At 40.9% G+C, this 22,120-nt stretch overlaps 1 protein-coding gene across 1 annotated transcript; it reads right to left on the bottom strand.

Annotated features, from left to right (window-relative positions):
• Window positions 1-1,166: 1,166 nt before the first annotated feature.
• Window positions 1,167-2,959, bottom strand: LOC115213179. Its single transcript, XM_029782114.1, has 2 exons — window positions 2,365-2,959; window positions 1,167-2,248 (listed from the first exon to the last, which is right to left on the bottom strand). The coding sequence occupies exons 1-2, from the start codon at window positions 2,957-2,959 to the stop codon at window positions 1,167-1,169; spliced, it is 1,677 nt and encodes a 558-aa protein (XP_029637974.1).
• Window positions 2,960-22,120: the final 19,161 nt, after the last annotated feature.

Genomic DNA, 22,120 nt, shown 5'->3' with positions numbered 1-22,120 from the left:
AGGGCCAGGCTTCGGGCCATCGCGAGAACCTATCTACGCAAGTTAGCAAATATGAATAGTTCTGCGAAGGTGGCAGGGGTCCAACGATATCAATGTGAACGTGCTGAAATCGTGCGTCGGGTTGCGAAAATGAACCGATTGGTGATTTTATGTGCCGGTGGATTTTCGCTTTTTGGCACGCAACACAGCACTTGGTCCATTCCTTCTGATATCCTTGTTGATACTGGTCCACACAAAACGGGTCGATATTAGCTTTTGAGTGGAGCGAATACCAGGATGTGACAGAGAATGTAGAGCGGAGAAAACTTCTCGACGATATTTCTGTGGTACATAAGGGCGTTGGTAACCAGTGGAAATATCACACCAAATATGGGCTGTGGATGATGGTAGCGGAACATGCTGAAATTTCAGAGATGAATCCCGGAGCTTTAGAAGTTCTTCGTCATTCTCCTGGTCAGCTGCTATACGTGCCAGATCAATTGTAGACATGGTGTGGATAGCATTGATCTGCGCACGTGAAAGTGCATCGGCTGCCACGTTGGTCGTCCCTTTGATGTGACGTATATCCGTCGTGTACTGCGATATGAAGTCGAGGTGGCGGATTTCTCTTGGCGAGTGGCGATCCGGCTTGGTGTTAAATGCGTATACTAATGGCTTGTGGTCGGTGTATATGGCAAAATTGGTACCTTCTAGCATATGACGGAAATGCTTAACGGCCAGGTATGCCGCCAATAATTCCCGACTGAATGTGCTGTATTTGGTTTCCGCGGGTTTTAACCGCTTAGAAAAGAAAGACAACGGTTGCCATATACCGTCAAGAAGCTGTTGTAGCACACCTCCGATTCCGGAATCGGATGCATCAACGAGTAAACATCGTGGGGCGTCTGGTTTTGGATAAACCAACATGGTAGCGCTAGATAACGCTTTTTTCACGGCAGCGAAAGAAACGAGTTGATCTTCGGTCAGAGCTATATCTGCATTTTTGCAGGTTCGCTGACGTAGCAAATCCGTGAGCGGTTGCGCTATTTCAGCGAGGTGGTGCACGAACCGTCGATAGAAATTCGCTAGACCGAGATATTCCCTTAATTTGCGGAGAGATGTGGGTGGTGGAAAATCCACGATGGCCTTAACTTTCTCGGGAAGGGGACGAATTCCATTTTTATCGACTATATGCTCGAGAAAATGAAGGGAAGCAACTCCGAACAAACAGGGTTGATAACAAACAAAGTAGGGTTGATAACAACACCAAATTGACGGAGACGTTCGAATAGCAGGTGAAGGTGTTGATTATGCTCTTCGTCCGAGTTACTGGCCACGAGTATGTCGTCTATGTAGGCATAGATGAAAGGCAAACCTCTAGTCACCATGTCGATAGACCTTTGGAATGTCTGTGCCGCGCTTCGTAAACCGAAAGGCATACGCAGGAATTCAAACATTCCGAAAGGTGTAGTAACTGCTGTCTTTGAGATGTCCGCAGGTTCGACTGGGATTTGGTTGTATGCTCGCACCAGGTCGATTTTTGAAAAGATGCGAGCTCCATGCAGCGAGCTCGAAAAGTCCTGAAGAAAAGGCACCGGATAGGCATCACTGATAGTGCTTTTATTCAGTGATCGATAATCGCCGCAAACCCGCCAATCGGTCGATGATTTTTTTGGGACGCAGTGTATCGGCGAGGACCAGTTGCTGCTGGAAACGCGGATGATTCCGAGGTCGAGCATGTGCTGGAATTCCCACTTGACGGCCTGGAGACGATCAGGTGGTAACCTTCTGGGCCTTGCAGCAACAGGTGGACCGTTGGTTTTGATGTGGTGGGTAACGTCGTGTTTGATAGGTTGGTTATGGAAAACTGGTCGCGCGACATCTGGATATTCATTCAGAATGGAACTGTGACGAGTCGTTGTCGTAAGCATTACAGTTGGGCTGACTGTGTCCATTCGAGCGGCTATACCGCGCACAGTAAGCTTGGTGGTGGTGTCGACAAGTCGTCTGTTCTTTATGTCTACCAGGAGACCGAAATGATGCAAGAAATCGGCTCCTAAGATAGGGGTCGGCAGTTTAGCGACGACGAATACCCACTGAAATGTGCGGCGTAGTCCTATGTTCAATGTTAGGGACTGTTCACCGTAGGTTGGAATGGGTGAATGGTTGACTGCCTGAAGACAGACTGATGTCTCTTTTCTTTTTCCAGAAGTGTTGGAGATTGGGATGATGCTGACTTCCGCACCTATGTCAACCAGGAAACGCGTGCCTGTTACACGATCGCAAACGAAAAACAGGTGACTGTGTGGGTGCGAACCAGGAACTTCCGTCGCGTTCAATTCCCGTTTCCCGAACTGGGTGAGGAAAACGAGCACGGTACCGTACATTTTTGTGCCCGTGTTCCGAATGTTCGGTGGTACCAACACGTGTCATGTGAGTTGCGGGTAGCACTGGGGCTTCGGGACCGTCTGCCATCTCGTCGAGATCGGCTGGTGCTTCGACGCTGGGGACTAAGCTTTAGGGCTTGTATTTGGGCTGTGAGGATTTGTATTTGCGCAGCTTGCTGCGTCATTAATGCACGCAAATCCGAAATCTCAGAAGAACTGGTTTGTGCACGGAAAGGATTGGTACTGGGAGCGGCTGGCGTCACCGTCGATACCGTTGGATATTTGTGCGGTACTTCGGCTATTTTGTCAGCTAGCTCCGCCAGTTCTTCAAGGGATGTGTTTTCTCTGGTAGACGCGAGAACAACCTGGGTATTGGAGGGCAGACGCTGGAGAAAAAGTTGCTTGAAAATTTTTTCTGGGAGCGTCTCATCTCCGAGAAGCTGCTTCATTCTACGAAGAAGCTGGGACGGCGTTTTGTCACCCAATTCTTCCGATATCAGAAGCTGGTGAAGTCTTTTTTGTTGGGATTCTGAGGTTCTGTTTATTAACGTGGTTTTAAAAACTTCATATGAAACAGAACCGGGTGGTGCCATGATAAGGTCACGTATTACGTTCGTTATTTCTGGTGACAGAGAACCGATAACATGAGAAAGTCGAGCCGCATCGCTCAATATTCTGTGAGAGGCAAACTGTGCCTCTATATGGTGAAACCACAATGTCGGGTCGTGGGTCCAGAATGGTGGAATTTTTAACGAGATCGCCGCTTAGAATGCCATGTCGATGTTGGCCGCTGGATTTTGTTCCGGGAGTTCCATTGTTTTCGTCGGAATTTTCAGTTGCTTCGTTGCTGGTGATGTGCAAACTGTAATTCTTCGACGCGGTTGATGAAGTTCGTTCCGGGGAAGGCGCGATTCGTTTTACGGGGTCACCAAATGTAGTGGATGCGTGGATGTATTAATAAATACATAAGTTGTTTTGTAATAAATTAGAGATTTATTTTCACTACATCAATTTGTAAGCAATGCTACACATTGCTTGTACAAAAATGCATATTAAATAATGCTTGCAAAGAATACATATTAAAGAAATGCATAATACATGATACATATTAAAGAAGAATATGTTTGATGGTGTGTGTGTGTGTGTGTGTGTGTGTGTGAGTAAATCATGCAGGACAGTCACCTTTATGCATATTCTCTCTCGTCGTCTCCTGAAATGCGTGGCGTTCATTTAGGCGTCAGCTCTGGTTCTCTCTAGATACCGATTTTTCCGTTCTATTTATAAAATCTCAAATAGCCAGAAAAATAGATATATCGCAAGAGAGTTATCGTTAAAGTAGGTCACTGGTCGTTCAGTTAAACTTCGCCTGACCTGGCTCAGGCCAAAGGTCGAAGGGAGACGATCCATCACTTTTTGTCAGAACAAAGAAATTCTGATTTCGCGCCTTTTTATGCATTGGTATTTGACGACCAATGATTCTTGGGTTTGATTTCGAATCCAAGCTTAGAGAAGGAAGTGCTAATTCTTACAAACAGTAAGCTTCATTTCTCCCTCTGACCAAGATTGTAGCTGGTCAGCCAGACTTTGTTGTCATGGAGTTGTCACCATGTGACTGAACTAATTGAGTCATCACGGACGATGAACAGAAAGACCGATTCTATGACACCCTCTTGCAGACTACTGCGTTGACGAATGACAGGGACTTCCTCTTTGTGGCTGGTGACTTCAATGGACATGTTGGACAACATACAGGGGGCTTCCATGGTGTACATGGATGCTACGGTTTTGGTTCCCGCAATGAGAAGGGAACCAGGCTGCTGGAGTTGTGCGATGCAAATGATCTCATTGTTTGCAATACTAACTTCAGAAAACCTGCCAGTCACCTAGTCACCTACCATTCTGGCAGACACATTAGCCAAATTGACTACATCCTCACCAGAAAAAGGGAAAGATGGCTGCTTATAAATGCCCAAACCTTCCAGGTGAAGAATGTACCTCACAACATAGACTGGTAGTTAGTGACTTCAAGATGCCCAGAAGATGACCAACATGGAGGAGAAGGGTCTGGAAGCTTAAAGATCCTGCAAATGGACAGAGATTTAGAGACATATTACTCGAAGCCTTTGACAAAATAGAAGGGGATATAGCTTCACACAATGTAGAAGACAACTGGAGGTTTCTATGGGACAACCTGCTGAGTGCCACTGACCAGAGCTGTGGATGGTACAAAGTCTCCTCCCGACCCAAAATAACATTGGTGGTGGAACAATGTGGTTGACAGGGCTATTAGAGAAAAGAAACAGGCTTAGAAGGACTGAAAGAATGGTGGTAGCAGGGAATTGTATCAGACTGCGAAAAGAGAAGCTAGGAGGCAGGTTTATTTAGTCAGAGGGGAAGCAGATAAAAAAATATTTGCCAATGTTCTGCACCATGAGGACCAAATCTTGAGGTATTTCGTGTTGCAAGACAGTGTGTGAGAGAGAATCGTGATGTTGTAGGAGAGAAATGTGTTCGCATGGATGATGGTTCACTTGCACTAAATGAGGAAGCAAAGAGAGAGGTTTGAAGATGCCACTATGAAAGATTGCTGAATAAAGAAAATGAATGGGAAAAAGAGAGTCTGCCGAATGTCGTCCCAACAGAGGGACCAGCTATCCATGTTGACAGTACCTTGGTAGATAAAGCAATTAAGAGTATGAAGACAGGGAAAGCCCCTGGCCCATCAGGAATCACTGCAGAGATGCTCAAAATATCTGGCAGTGTCGGCTATAGCCTAGTCACCCGTATAGTTAATCAGGTGATACATGAAGGAGTCATACCCAATGACTGGTGTAGTAGCATAATAGTCAACTGCTACAAAGGTAAAGGTGACGCTTTAGATACAAATAATTACAGAGGTATTAAGCTGTTGGATCAGGTAATTAAGGTCACGGAGAGGGTCATAGCCCAACAAATTAGGGAGAGAGTCAGTTTAGATGAGATGCAGTTTGGTTTCGTGCCAAGGAAAAGCACCACTGATGCTATATTTCTGGTAAGACTGTTACAGGAGAAATACCTAGCCAAAGATAAACCTCTGTACCTGGCATTTGTTGACATGAAGAAAGCCTTTGACAGGTCCCCCGATCCCTGATCTGGTGGTCAATGAGGAAAGTAGGGATAGATGAATGGTTAGTGAGAGCTGTGCAAGCCATGTACAGGGACGCCGTCAGTAAGGTGAGGGTTGGCAACGAGGAGTCCACCAAGGTTCAGTCGTTAGTCCCCAGGCAATAACGGAGGAATTCAAGACAGGATGCCCTTGGGAGCTCCTCTATGCTGACGATCTTGCTCTAATTGCTGAGTTACTATCAGAACTCAAGAAGAAGTTTTAGGTGTGGAAACAAGGATTAGAATCAAAGGGCCTTAGAGTCAACCTAGCTAAAACCAAAGTCCTAATAACTAGGAAGGCAGGCAAACCACAAATCCCTTCAGGTAGATGACCCTGCTCGATCTGTAGAAAAGGCATAGGCAGAAAATCTGTAAGATGTATCCAGTGTAAGATATGGACACATAAGAAGGGTGGCAATATCAAAGGAAGGCTAACTGGAAAGATAGTTTTTGTATGTGGCAGATGATCAGGAGCAATAAACACTGAAAATGTGCAGAGAACAACTTACGCCACATTCCAGGGAGAAAAACTAGAAGTAGTTGATAGCTTCTGTTACCTAGGTGACCAAGTCAGTAGTGGGGTAGGGTGTGTTGAAAGTGTAGCTGCTAGAATAAGAATAGCCTGATCAAAGTTCAAACAGCTCTTACCTCTGCTGGTGACAAAGAGCCTCTCGCTCAGAGTAAAAGGTAGACTGCATGATGCATGTGTACAAACAGCCATGCTACATGGCAGTGAAATATAGGCCGTGACTGCTGAGGACATGCGCAAGCTCCCAAGGAATGAAGCCAATATGCTCCGGTCGATGTGTAATGCCAGTGTGCATACTCGACGGAGTGTAAGTACCTTGAGAGAAAAGTTTGACCTAACAAGCATCAGATGTGGTGTGCAAGAGAGATGACTCCACTGGTATGATCACGTGGCAAGAATGGATGAGGATAACTGTGTGAAAAGTTGCCACACCCTAGCAGTTAAGGGAGCCTGTGGAAGAGGTAGACCCATGAAGACCTGGGATGAAGTGGTGAAGCACAACCTTTGAACGAGACAATGACTAATGACCGAGACTTTTGGAAATATGCTGTGCTTGAGAAGACCCGGCAAGCCAATTGAGACCAAAACCTCGTGGCCTATGCCAGGGGTGTAACCAGCCCACTTATGCATACCCTTCCTTCATAGGACACTAAACTCTGCCTGCGAAGACCTGTTGAGGCAAGTGAAATCGAAATCAAATTTGATGACTGGCATCCGTGCTAGTGGAGCGCTTAGAGCACCATCCAAGTGTGATCATTGCCAGAGCGGCTAACTGGCTTCCATGCCGGTGGCACATATAGAGCATCATTCGAGCGTGATTGTTACCAGCGTTGCCTTACTGGCATGTGAAACAACATCCGAGTGAGGTCGTTGCCAGTGCTGCTGGATGGGCTCCTGTGCAGGTGGCACATAAAAAAACACCGTTTGAGCGTAGCCATTACCAGTACTGCCTGACTGGCCCTCGTGCCGGTGGCACGTAAAAGCACCGACTACACTCTTGGAGTGGTTGGCATTAGGAAGGGCTTCCAGCTGTACAAACTCTGCCAGATCAAGATTGGAGCAACCATCTGGTTCACCAGTCCTAAGTCAAATTGTCCAACCCATGCTAGCATGGAAAGTGGATGTTAAACGATGATGATGATGAGATATAAGACCCAAGTTAAAGAGATTCTCAAAAATTCAACTTCTCTGGTTGACATTAAGACACCCACCCCCAATAGGGGCCTTAACTCCCACATTTTAGAGCTCCATGACCTCCATTTTTCAGGTACAAAATCCTTTTAACAGGTTCTACGGGACTGGAATTTTGGAATATGCACATAAAAATCAGTAGTATGCGATATATGTGTCACGATTACAATTTTTTTAGGGTGTGTTCAGAGGGAAAGAAACCTCATCTGCAATTTTGATGAAATTTGAATCATAAGTATTCCAGTTCATTACAGAAAATATAACAGAAAAGTCTAATTCTTCAATTGCATGTAACACAAGCAACACCAGGTATCTCTGCTAGTAAATAAATAAATTGACATATTATAATGTTTAAAAGTTGATGAATGAATACCACCTATTGATCCCCTCCATTTTCTTATTGCTATATATATATATATATATATATATATATATATATATATATATATATATATATACATACATATATACATACATACATAAATATATATATATATACACATGTATATATATATATATATATATATATATATATATATATATATATATATATATATATATATATATATATATATAAATCAATAAATGATGGGGTTGTGTTGACCGTACGTGGAGAAATGATAGGCAACGAAAAATTATAAAAAGGCAGAATGCTAAATAGAAGGAAAATTTTAATGAAAATGGGTTTGATTGATTGATTGATTGATTCTAGTTTCAGCTCATGAGCTGTGGCCATGCTGGGGCACCGCCAATTGGTGTTGCTACATGGTTTTACTTCACGAAAGCTTTTAGCAACTGCCATTTGGTGCATGAGAGAGTTCGATGCAGCTGCCCTCATCTGCACCTCCTGCCGTGAAGTTGGTTCATCTGGGACACCCGACAGGAAGAGATCCAGTTTCATTTTAAAGACATCTGCATCCACCCCATGCAGGTCTCTCAGGTTCTTCGAGAGGATATTGAAGAGCTGTGGGCCTCGGAAGTCCAGACTATCACAGTATCTTGTCCTACATCTTGATGGCAAATTTGGAGTCCTAGGCACCACGCAGTGGCGCCCAGTTCTGGCATTTGTGTAACTCTCGATGCCAAAGTTTGGGACACGTCCCTCCAGGATCTTCCAGATGTATATTATGGCATATCTTTCCCGCCTACGCTCCAAGGAATATAGTTTTAATCTCTTGAGTCTTTCCCAGTAGCTTACATTCTGCATAGAGGCTATCTTCTTCGTGTAGCTACGCTGGATCGCCTCGAGCTCTGTGATCAACTTGACACTGGATGGTGACCATAACTGAGAGCAATAGTCAAAGTGGCTTAGGACAAGTGTCCTCCAGAGGACCATCATGGTTTCTTGTTCTCTTGTTCTAAATGTTCTGAGAATCCATCCGGCCAGTCGTCTACATTTCATTGCCAATTTAGCAACATGTACACGAAAGGTTGCGTCATCACTCATGTAAATACCCAGGTCACGCACTGATTGTGCCTCTGGGATTGCTATTCCTCCGGGTCCAGTGTATTCATTGGGTATTGCATTTAGTTTTGCATACTGATAGTATAAAGCTTGAAACTTTTCAGCATTGAACTGCCTGCTATTCTTTTCAGCCCACTTGTATATTTTGTCCAGCTCACATTGCAGGCGTTTAGTGTCCTCAGGGTTCTGTATTGCCTGTGAAACTTTTGTATCATCTGCATAACTTGTGATCGTGGCTCTCTGCGTGGCTGAGGGCATGTCTGAGAGGGCCATTATGAACAGTAGTGGTCCCAGAACAGTGCCCTGCAGAACACCGCTCACTATTTGCGTGTTAATGGAAGTGGCCCCATTGGCTACTACCACCTGACTTCTATCTTTCAGAAAGTCATGAAGCCATTCTCCCAGTTTTCCAACTATGTTGAGATCACGCAGTTTGTGACATATCATTCCATGATCGACTTTATCAAAGGCCTTTGCAAAGTCGAGATATATCACTTCCACATTTGAGTGGTTGAGCAGCCGTTTCAGCACCCAGTCATAGTGTTATAGGAGCTGAGTTAAACAGCTTCTCCCTGGTCGGAAACCATGTTGGGTGTCGGGCAGCAAGTCATTTTCTTCAAGGAAGGTGATCAGTTTCCTTCTGACTATTCGTTCCATGACCTTGCTTATGTGTGAGGTCAGAGAGATAGGTCTGTAGTTCTTGGCCTCCGCTCTGCTACCTCCTTTATGAATGGGGCATATTTTACCTTCCTTCAGTTTTCTTGGAAGTTTGCCAGCTGCAAGGAAGCTCTGAAAGAGGAACTGCAGTGGTCTTGCTAGGACTCTCTTACATGCTTTTAGGAGGATTGCCGGGAATCCATCGGGGCCAGTAGCTGAGTCTGTTTTCATTTCATCTATAGCCTTTATTACATCATCTTCCTTTATATCGATGTAATCTATCGTCGCCGCCTCTGATTTTATATCTGTAGTGGTAAAGAAGTCAGTTGGATTGGTGATTTGGAGATGCCCAAGGGGTGGAGTGAAAACACTCTTGAATTGCTCATTCAGTATTTCACTTACCCTCATTGGTTTTCCTGTAAGTGTGCCATCCTTTTCAAGGAGTGGCCCTATTCTACAGTGCACCGTAGCTGTTTCTTTGGCATACCTGTAGAAAGCTCTGGGGTTAGATTTTATGTTGTCTATAGCCCAGGCTTCTTTGTCTGCTCTTTCCTTTTCATGGGAGAGTTGCAGACATTTTTCAATTTCCAACAGTTTTATTTTTAGGCGGGACTTTTCACTGCTTTCAATCTGTTTGTTTAGGCGATTTGAAATTTCTGTACGCCGTCTCATTAAAATTTTCCTCTCTCTGGGGATTTTGTTCTTGTGTACAGTGGCCTTTCTCTCTGGGACACATTTGTAGCATATGGCTTGCATTACAGACATGAATTGTTGAAGTTTCACGTCGATGTCTGGCGAGGAGAGACATTTAGGCCAGTTTTGTTTGAGGATCTCTTTCTCAATTTGTTTCCAGTTTGCCTTATGGTAGTTCAAGCTGGAAAGATTCTGAGGGTTTCTTGTAGGCTGCATGTCCGTGCTCTCTTTTGGCCCGTACATGGTCAGCTCTACTATGTTGTGATCCGAGAGTAGTGTCGGTGTCACGGTGTATGGAAAATTTTGAAAAATTAATAAAATATATATATATTAATTCAAACCAGTTTTTGTCACAACCTGTTTTCGTCAACAATTGTAAAGTGAAAAGAAAAAAAAAATTTTTTTTATGTTTTAGTAACCAGCGTTTTTTTTCCCCCTCCTCAAACATAAAAAAAAAATTTCCTGTTTCATTAAGTTTTTATTTCGAACCACGCCCTGCCATAGAGAATTCTCCCTCGTGGCATCTCCTCTCTCTTTCTCTCCCTCCCCATCTCCGATCTAAAACACCAAATCGCCCCCCCCCCAAAACCCCTAATCTCTATATAAACCAGCGTTTGCTCTGTCCTTGCCTCTACTCGATTCTCACCGCTTTGCTTCGGATGATAAACTCGGATCTCAGAAATGTGCAGCTAAGATATATATTTTGACGCTAACCTTAGTTCATTACCGTTTAAGCGTTGATCTAACGCTAATATCTTCTCCGTATATTATCTATCGCTCTATCTTCTTCCTCTCTCTATTTTTTATCTCTATGTATTGTAAACATGATGCCGCTAGCTTCCTATTTGTCCATTTCGATATATTTTCTATATTCCTCATATATTTCAGGGTATCATGTTTACAATACAGAGAGATAAAAAATAGAGAGAGGAAGAAGATAGAGAGATAGATAATATAGGGAGAAGATATTAGGGTTAGATCAACGCTTAAACGGTAATGAACTAAGGTTAGCGTCAAAATATATATCTTAGCTGCACATTTCTGAGATCCGAGTTTATCATCCGAAGCAAATCAGTGAGAATCGAGTAGAGGCAAGGACAGAGCAAACGCTGGTTTATATAGAGATTTGGGGGTTTCGGGTGGGGAAGATTTGGGGTGTTAGATCGGAGATGGGGAGGGAGAGAGAGAGAGAGAAAGAGAGAGGACACGCCATGAGGGCGAATTCTCTATGGCAGGACGTGGTTCGAAATAAAAACTTAAAGAAACAAGAAATGCCGAAATCATTTCAGGGAATTTTGGGAGAAAGAAAATACCCTGAAATAAATGAGGAATATAGAAAATGTATCGAAAAGGACAAATAGGAAGCTAGCGGCATCATGTTTACAATAGAGAGAGATAAAAAATAGAGAGAGGAAGAAGATAGAGAGATAGATAATATACGGAGAAGATATTAGGGTTAGATCAACACTTAAACGGTAATAAACTAAGGTTAGCGTCAAAATATATATCTTACCTGCACATTTCTGAGATCCGAGTTTATCATCCGAAGCAAAGCAGTGAGAATCGAGTAGAGGCAAGGACAGAGCAAACGCTGGTTTATAGAGAGATTTGGGGGTTTGGGGCGGGGGACGATTTGGTGTGTTAGATCGGAGATGGGGAGGGAGAGAGAGAGAGAGAAAGAGAGAGAGAGAGGAGACGCCATGAGGGAGAATTCTCTATGGCAGGGCGTGGTTCGAAATAAAAACTTAATGAAACAGGAAATTTTTTTTAAATGTTTGAGGAGGGGGAAAAAAGACCTTCCTCAAACATAAAAAAAAAATTTTTTTTCTTTTCACTTTACAATTCTTGACGAAAACCGGTTGTGACAAAAACCAGTTTGAATTAATATATATATATATTATTAATTTTTCAAAATTTTCCATACACCTGTAGTGATCCTATACAACAGCGCGCGCGCGTAACGCCCTCTCGCGAATACACGAAGTCCGAAAGAGGGAATTTTGCTGACGTGGCCTTAGCTGACGTGGCCTTGCTGACGTGGCCTTAGCAAGGGAGCGCGAGCCTTAACAAAGAGGCAAGGGAGCGTGAGCCTTAACAAAGAGGCAAGGGAGCGTAAAGCGTTGACCATTAGCGTCCGACAGACAGCGGCAGGCTTTTCATAGAAGCAGACGTTTAATTCGTTTTCTCTCCGGTTTTGATAGCAGCAGTCTTTTGGCCGAAGACTTTTAACCTGAATTGTTGCAGACATCATCTTCTTCCTCCGGACGCCATTTTCGACCCGTTCTGTTTTTGGCGGCTGAACATTGTAAATATTACAATCGATTAACTTTCAGCCTTGCGCGCCCAGAACCAAGGACATCAGATATACCACTGATCTCTCACTATAAAACAATAAAGTATATCTATTTTTTACGTCTGCGCTTTGTGTTTCTTTGACTGGTAGAGTCTGGATATAAAAGCAATGGAAAGTGATTGCTTTCTTGTACCCCGAAAGTACAAGAGAAGATATATTCACTCACAAAGTTCGTTACACACCCATTTTCATTAAAATTTTCCTTTTACTTAGCATTTTGCCTTTTTATAATTTTTCCTTGCCTATATATATATATATATATATATATATATATAATAATAATAATAATAAATATTAGGGAATGAATCCAAAATTACAGGGAAAAATCAGATTTAGGGTTAAATCCAATTTTATAGTAAAATATTATATAATATAATTCGAGACAAAACCACTATTTTAAAACCAAACAAGGAAAGACTTAATCAATACATAAAATTTTAATATAAATTAAATAAACCGCCACTACAAATGTTTCATGTCTGCTCCGACAATCTTCAGGTGGATTTTCGATCTAAAAATAGCAATATTTTAAAATATAATTTAAAATAATTTCAAATATTAAAACAATAAAATTATCAATGAAAGAATGTAAAAAAATAAAAATATAATCTATATATAATCTATATATAATCTATATATAATCAATATATAATCTAAAATAATCTAAAATAAACCCTATAAACAATTGAATATAAAAACCTATTATAAAAGTTCTCATATTTAAAAATGTACAAAAACCAAAAAACAACAAGCAAGAAACAAAAACCAAAACCTAAAAACCAAAAACAAAAAACAAAAAACAAAAAATAAACTATATATACACATACATGCTCATACACTCAACACATTACTTATTCATACTTCCTCACACACACATACAACACTCAATTCATAAACAATATACATATACCCGCTCACACATACATATACATACACATACATACAGAACACGATATATACCAATATATAAACACCCACACCCATACAGATAAATAAATTACGCAAACAATCACACACACACACACACACACACACACACACATTTTCACACATACATAAACACTCAAAAGAAAACCGAACAATTCTTATACACACTCACACATACATACACACCCATACCTACATACAAAAATTCTTATTAAAATAATCATATAAGTGTTAGTGTAGATGTGGGAGTGTATGAGTGCTATGTAATTGGGTGTGATTATTTATGCACTTGTATACATGTAAGTTTTGAATGTGCGTGTGATTGCACCCGTCTGCGTGTACACACTCTTTTATATATATTTTAATATATATATATGAGTTTTCGTTTATCATGGTCGTTTTATTAAAGTTTGTTTGTATCGAGATTTGTACGTATGTATATGTATGTGTGAGTGTGTATATGGTTATGTTTGTGGGTGTGTGTATATATGTGTGTGTATTTGTGTGTATTGTGTTAGGGGTTGTATAGTTATATTTATACTTGTATGTATGGATTTCATTCATAAATGATATATAAATTAATAAAATTAATAGCCCCCTATTAAAGGTTACTGTAGATTAATTTGTTTTTAGTTTAGAGTACGATATATATATTTTTAGTTATATAGTTTAGACTTTAATTATAGTTAGTATTTAATTGGTATTTCTTTGTTTTGTATTTACTTAATATTTTATTGAGTGTGTGAATGAATATTAGTGTATATATTGAGTTTGTACGTATGTATATGTATGCGTGAGTGTGTATATGGTTATGTTTGTGTGTGTGTATATATGTGTGTGTATTTGTGTGTATTGTGTATGAATGGGGTTTTATCTTTATCTTTATATTTGTATGTATAGACTTCATTATCATGATTAGTTTAATAAGTATTTTGTATGTAGGTATGGGTGTGTATGTATGTGTGCGTGTGTAAAAGTGTAAGTATAGATGCGGTAGTGTATGAGTGCTATGTAATTGAGTGTGATTATTTATGTACTTGTATACATGCAAGTTTTGAATGTCCGTGTGATTGCACCCGTCTGCGTGTACACATTCATTTTTTTAATATATATATTAATATCTATATGAATTTTCGTTTTTTATGGTTTTTTTAAAGAATTTGTAGAAAGTTTTGTATATCCATTCATAATTTTTTAATTTACGTTTGTTTATTACGCGCTAAGAATTTTATATTCCATTCATAATTTTAAAGACGCTGTTTTACGCGGCGCTAATAATTTTTATATGTTCGGTTCCATGGTAACGCAATTTTTGTTTATTGTAATAACGGATAAAGTTATTCATTTCAAAATTTGATACTGATTAGAAGGTATGTATATTTCTCCTTTGTTAATCTTGTTACTTATGATAATCTGATTTCTTATGGAGTATTTTATATATCGTATTATGTGTAGAGATGTTGTTTTCTTTTGTATGTTTATGTATGTGTGAATTTGTGTGCGTGTGTGTATTTGATTGTATCGAGTTTTGTACGTATTATTTGTATGTGTGAGTGTGTATATGGTTATGTTTGTGGGTGTGTGTATATATGTGTGTGTATTTATGTGTATTGTGTAATGGGTTGTATCTTTATATTTATACTTGTATGTATGGATTTTATTTATCATGATTATTTTACTAAGAATTTTTTGTATGTAGGCATGGGTGTGTATGTATGTGTGAGAGTGTACAAGTGTAAGTGTAGATGTGGGAGTGTATGAGTGCTATGTAATTGGGTGTGATTATTTATGCACTTGTATATATGTAAGTTTTGAATGTGCGTGTGATTGGACCCGTCTGCGTGTACACACTCTTTCATATATATATTAATATATATGAGTTTTCGTTTTTCATGGTCGTTTTATTAAAGTTTGTTTGTATCGGGACTTGTACGTATGTATATGTATGTGTGAGTGTGTATATGGTTATGTTTGTGGGTGTGTGTATATATGTGTGTGTATTTATGTGTATTGTGTTAGGGTTTGTATAGTTATATTTATACTTGAATGTATGGATTTCATTTCCATTCATAATTTTTTTTAATGTTTGATATCCACGTGCTAAGAATTGTTCGGTTTTCTTTTGAGTGTTTATGTATGTGTGAAAATGTGTGTGTGTGTGTGTGTGTGTGTGATTGTTTGCGTAATTTATTTATCTGTATGGGTGTGGGTGTTTATATATTGGTATATATCGTGTTCTGTATGTATGTGTATGTATATGTATGTGTGAGCGGGTATATGTATATTGTTTATGAATTGAGTGTTGTATGTGTGTGTGTGGAAGTATGAATAAGTAATGTGTTGAGTGTATGAGCATGTATGTGTATATATAGTTTATTTTTTGTTTTTTGTTTTTTGTTTTTAGGTTTTGTTTTTTGCTTGTTGTTTTTTGGTTTTTGTACATTTTTAAATATGAGAACTTTTATAATAGGTTTTTATATTCAATTGTTTATAGGGTTTATTTTAGATTATTTTAGATTATATATTGATTATATATAGATTATATATAGATTATATTTTTATTTTTTTTACATTCTTTCATTGATAATTTTATTGTTTTAATATTTGAAATTATTTTAAATTATATTTTAAAATATTGCTATTTTTAGATCGAAAATCCACCTGAAGATTGTCGGAGCAGACATGAAACATTTGTAGTGGCGGTTTATTTAATTTATATTAAAATTTTATGTATTGATTAAGTCTTTCCTTGTTTGGTTTTAAAATAGTGGTTTTGTCTCGAATTATATTATATATATATATATATATATATATATATACTACACTCTCGGAGTGGTTGGCGTTAGGAAGGGCATCCAGCTGTAGAAACACTGCCAGATCTGACTGGCCTGGTGCAGCCTTCGGGCTCCCCAGACCCCAGTTGAACCGTCCAACCCATGGAAAACGGACGCTAAATGATGATGATGATGATGATGGTATATATATTAATAAATGAAATAAAACATATGCATATATATAAACATATATGTACGTACCTACCTCTACATGTACATATACACGCATATATGAGTACAGGACACCAAAGGGACGTCGAACACAAAGAGAAACGAAAACATAGACACAAACCAAAGGAACAGGAGATTTTTTTAAAAACAACAGAAAATGGAGTACAGGACAATTAAGACAACGAAAAAACCCCTTCTTCAGTCGCTAAGGTTTCATCTACTCTACGTTTCGAAGGATAAATCCTGTGTCAGTGGTTTAAATGATTTCTTTTGTGAATGAGTGCCTGTGTGTGTGACTGTATATAACTGTCTTAATGTGTGTATGTGTGTGTCTGAATGCGTGATTGTGTTTGTGGATGGGTAGATGTCAGAAAACTGACAGCTGTGAGTTGAAAGGTCTGTATCTGTGTGTTCGATTATGTTTATTGTAGGGAAAGGAAAGTAGATAGCCTCTCACCTCGCCCGATTCTTTCTCCCTTTCGCTATCTACTTTCTTTTCCCTACAGTAAACATAATCGAACACACAGATACAGACCTTTCAACTCACAGCTGTCAGTTTTCTGACATCTACCCATCCACAAACACAATCACGCATTCAGAGACACACATACACACAGTAAGACAGTTATATACAGTCACACACACAGGCACTCATTCACAAAAGAAATCATTTAAACCCACCATTCTTTTGACCTGCACTCTCTCACCTTACTATTCTTATGCCTCCCTCCTCCTACTTCGTTTGAACTCTTGAACCATTAGAAACTTCTAGATTCTTCTACATTCAGCCACTCTGACGTCACTCATTATAAAGTAACACTCATTGAGAGTGGTCAGCTAAAAGTTTTTTGTGCATTTTGATGTCGACATAAGTTCCTTGATTTTCCTGATGAGAAATCTGCATAATGTACTCCTTATTCCTTCGGAATTAGGAATATGCAGCCTTCGAAACATATGTCGAGAATAAAGGATATTTGTTAACTAGTTGTTCAACTTCATTCTTTCATATACTGATAATTTTAAAAATAAACATAGAAATTTCCGCACGAAGACACGTAGTCTATGCCCTAGGGACGTAGCTTCAACCGTGTTCTTTCTGATGTGAATTTGCTACCCAGGTATCGGTTATCTTTCGAATTATCCTTAATAAGATAATTCATTCAATTACTCAAATATATATATATATATATATATATATATATATATATATATATATATATATATATATATATATATATATATATATACATATATATACACACATACATATGTACATACATATATCATCATCATTTAACGTCCGCTTTCCATGCTAGCATGGGTTGGACGGTTCAACTGGGGTCTGGGAAGCCCGAAGGCTGCACCAGGCCAGTCAGTGTTTCTACAGCTGGATGCCCTTCCTAACGCCAACCACTCCGAGAGTGTAGTGAGTGATTTTATGTGCCACCGACACAGGTGCCAGACGTGGCTGGCGAACGGCCATGATCGGATGGTGTTTGTTACGTGCCCACAGCACGGAGGCCAGTCGATGCGGTACTGGCTACGGCCACGTTCGGATGATCTTCTTATGTGCCACCGGCACTGGTACCACAAAGATACAAATTCCATTGATGGTCATCGATTTTGATTTGGTTTGATTTTTATTTTGATTTTGATTTTCACTTGCCTCAACAGGTCTTCACAAGTGTCCCAAGAAGGAAGGTATGCACAGGTGGACTGACTACGTCCCAGGGAGGGGCCATGGGTTATGGCCTCATGTGTCCTGCTGGGTCTTCTCGCACACAGCATACTTCCAAAGGTCTCAGTCTCTGGTCATTTCCTCGGTAAGACCTAAAGCGCGAAGGTCGTTCTTCACCACCTCGTCCCAGGCTTTCCTGGGTCTACCTCTTCCACAGGTTCCCTCAACCTCTAGGGTGTAGCACTTTTTCACACAACTATCTTCATCCATTCTTACTACGTGTCCATACCAGCGTAGACGCATCTCTTGCACACCACATCTGATGCTTCTTAGCTCCAACTTTTCTCTCAAGGCACTTACACTCTGTCGGGTATGAACACTGACATTACACATCCAACAGAGCATACTGGCTTCATTTCTTGCGAGCTTACGCATATCCTCAGCAGTCACGACCCATGTTTCACTGCCATGTAGCATGGCTGTTCGCACACATGCGTCATACAGTCTGCCTTTTACTCTGAGTGAAAGGCCCTTTGTCACCAGCAGAGGTAAGAGCTCTCTGAACTTTGCCCAGGCTATTCTTACTCTAGCAGTTACACTTTTGGCACACCCACCCCCGCTACTGACTTGGTCACCTAGGTAACGGAAACTATCAACTATTTCAAGTTTTTCTCCCTGGAATCTGGCGGAAGATGGTCTCTGCGCATCTTCAGTCTTTATTGAACCAGAGCATCTGCCACATACAAAAACTATCTTCCTGGTTAGCCTTCCTTTGACATTGCTGCACCTCTTATGTGTTCATAGCTTACACTTGGTGCATCTTATAGAGTTCCTACCTACGCCTTTTCTACAGATCGAGCAGGGCCATCTACCTGAAGGTGTTTGAGATTTGTCTACCTTCCTACTTATTAGGACTTTGGTTTTAGCTAGATTGACTCTAAGGCCCTTTGATTCTAATCCTTGCTTCCACACCTGAAACTTCTCCTCCAGTTCTGATAGTCACTCAGCAATTAGAGCAAGGTCCTGCAGCTGTCTCACCAGAAATATGGCATCAGTGGTGCTTTTCCCTGGCACAAAACCAAACTGCATCTCGTCTAGGTTGACTCTCTCTCTAATCAGTTGGGCAATGACCCTTTCTGTAACCTTCATTACTTGATCCAACAGCTTAATACCTCTGTAATTACTTGTATCTAGGGCGTCACCTTTACCTTTGTAGCAGTTGACTATTATGCTACTACACCAGTCATTGGGTATGACTCCTTCATGTATCACCTGGTTAACTATACGGGTGACTAGGCTATAGCCGACACTGCCAGATATTTTGAGCATCTCAGCAGTAATTCCTGACGGGCCTGGGGCTTTCCCTGTCTTCATGCTTCCAATTGCCTTAACTACCATGGAACTGTCAACTCGGATAGCTGGTCCCTCTATTGGGTCGACATTCGGCAGACTCTCTTTATCCCGTTCATTCTCTTTTTTGAGCAACCTTTCATAGTGGCATCTTCAAACCTCTCTCTTTGCATCCTCATTTAACGCAAGTGAACCATCATCCATGCGAACACATTTCTCTCCTACCACATCACGATTCTCTCTCACACACTGTCTTGCAACACGAAACAACTCAAGTCTTTGGTCCTCACGGCGCAGAACATTGGCAAATTTTTTCTTATCTGCTTCCCCTCTAGCTAGATATACCTGTCTCCCAGCTTCTCTTTTCGCAGTCTGATACAATTCCCTACAACCGCCTTTCCTCCAGTCCTTCCAAGCCTGTCTCTTGTCTTTAATAGCCCTGTCTACAACATTATTCTACCACCACGTTACCCTGGGACGAGATGGGACTTTGCTCCATCCACAGATCTGGTCAGTAGCTCTCAGCAGATTGTCCCGTAGAAACCTCCAGTTGGCTTCCACATTATGTGATGTTATATCCCCTTCTATTTCATCGAAAGCTTCGAGTAGAACTTCTCTAAATCTCCGTCCATTTACAGGATCTTTAAGTTTCCAGACTCTTCTCCTCCGAGCTATTCTTCTTCTGGGCAGCCCTTTTTCCCTCTTTCTGGCAAGGATGTAGTCGATCTGGGTAGTGTGTCTGCCAGAACGGTAAGTGACAAGGTGAGAGGTGGGTTTCCTGAAGCTGGTATTGCAAATCATTAGGTCATTTGCATCGCCGAACTCCAGCAGCCCGGTTCCCTCCTCATTGCGAGAACCAAAACCGTAGCCCCCGACATGCATTCAAACATGTCCATTGAAGTCACCTGCCACAAATAGAAGGTCACTGTCATTTGTCAACGAGGTAGTTTGTAATAGGGTGTCGTAGAATTGGTCTTTCTGTCCTTCCGGTAGCCCTGTTTGAGGGGCATATGCCAAGATGGTGGTAGCTGACCAATGGTGAGGCACTAATCTAACCTTAAGTACACTGTCACTTACTCTGACTATCTCGATTACTTTATCTACCCATTTCTCTGCAAGAAGTATACCCACGCCCCCAACCCCGTCAGTGTTCCCTGCCCAGAAAATCTTGTACCTGTGTTCCTTGCCTGTGAGGAGCCTAGCGGAACCTCCTCTCCACCTTACTTCTTGGATGCAGCACATCCACACGTCTCCGTTCAAGCAGCTCGACAATCTCACCAGACCTACCTTTCAATGTGCCAACATTGAGTGTGCCAACACTGAGGGTGTGAGAGGAGTGGGCCTGTGGGACCCTGGGATGTGGGACAGAAGTGTCATGTACCTGAAAAGAAGACTTGCGATTGGCAAATTTCATAAATAAACACTAGACTACAACCTTCATACACTACAGTTTTTGCGCTATATGATCGAATAGCCCTACTATAGGGGTGTGGGAGTGTCAGCGTGAGGGGGAGAAACAGACTGAGGTACTAACTTCGTACTAACTTCAGGTTTTGGTGGAAGGGGTGGGAGGGCGGGGGTACCGCGAAACAGCAAATGCCGAAATCATTTTAGGGAATTTGGGGAGAAAAGGAAATACCCTGAAATAAATGAGGAATATAGAAAATTTATCGAAAAGGACAAATAGGAAGCTAGCGGCATCATGTTTACAATAGAGAGAGATAAAAAATAGAGAGAGGAAGAAGATAGAGAGATAGATAATATGCGGAGAAGATATTAGGGTTAGATCAACGCTTAAACGGTAATGAACTAAGGTTAGCGTCAAAATATATATCTTAGCTGCACATTTCTGAGATCCGAGTTTATCATCCGAAGCAAAGCAGTGAGAATCGAGTAGAGGCAAGGACAGAGCAAACGCTGGTTTATATAGAGATTTGGGGGTTTCGGGTGGGGAAGATTTGGGGTGTTAGATCGGAGATGGGGAGGGAGAGAGAGAGAGAGAAAGAGAGAAGAGACGCCACGAGGGAGAATTCTCTATGGCAGGACGTGGTTCGAAATAAAAACTTAAAGAAACAAGAAATGACGAAATCATTTCAGGGAATTTTGGGAGAAAGCAAATACCCTGAAATAAAAGGAATATAGAAAATGTATCGAAAAGGACAGATAGGAAGCTAGCGGCATCATGTTTACAATAGAGAGAGATAAAAAATAGAGAGAGGAAGAAGGTAGAGAGATAGATAATATACGGAGAAGATATTAGTGTTAGATCAACGCTTAAACGGTAATGAAGTAAGGTTAGCGTCAAAATATATATCTTAGCTGCAAATTTCTGAGATCCGAGTTTATCATCCGAAGCAAAGCAGTGAGAATCGAGTAGAGGCAAGGACAGAGCAAACACTGGTTTATATAGAGATTTGGGGGTCTCGGGTGGGGAAGATTTGGGGTGTTAGATCAACGTTTAAACGGTAATGAACTAAGGTTAGTGTCAAAATATATAACTTAGCGGCACATTTCTGAGATCCGAGTTTATCATCCAAAGCAAAGCAGTGAGAATCGAGTAGAGGCAAGGACAGAGCAAACGCTGGTTTATATAGAGATTTGGGGGTTTCGGGTGGGGAAGATTTGGTGTGTTAGATCGGAGATGGGGAGGAGAGAGAGAGAAAGAGAGAGGAGACACCACGAGGGAGAATTCTCTATGGCAGGACGTTGTTCGAAATAAAAACTTAAAGAAACAAGAAATGCTGAAATCATTTCAGGGAATT

The sequence above is a fragment of the Octopus sinensis genome, linkage group LG6 (assembly GCF_006345805.1).
Source record: "Octopus sinensis linkage group LG6, ASM634580v1, whole genome shotgun sequence".
NCBI lineage: Eukaryota > Metazoa > Mollusca > Cephalopoda > Octopoda > Octopodidae > Octopus > Octopus sinensis.
The sequence above is the reverse complement of the archived record's forward strand: the minus strand, read 5'-3'. Positions and strand labels throughout refer to the sequence as shown.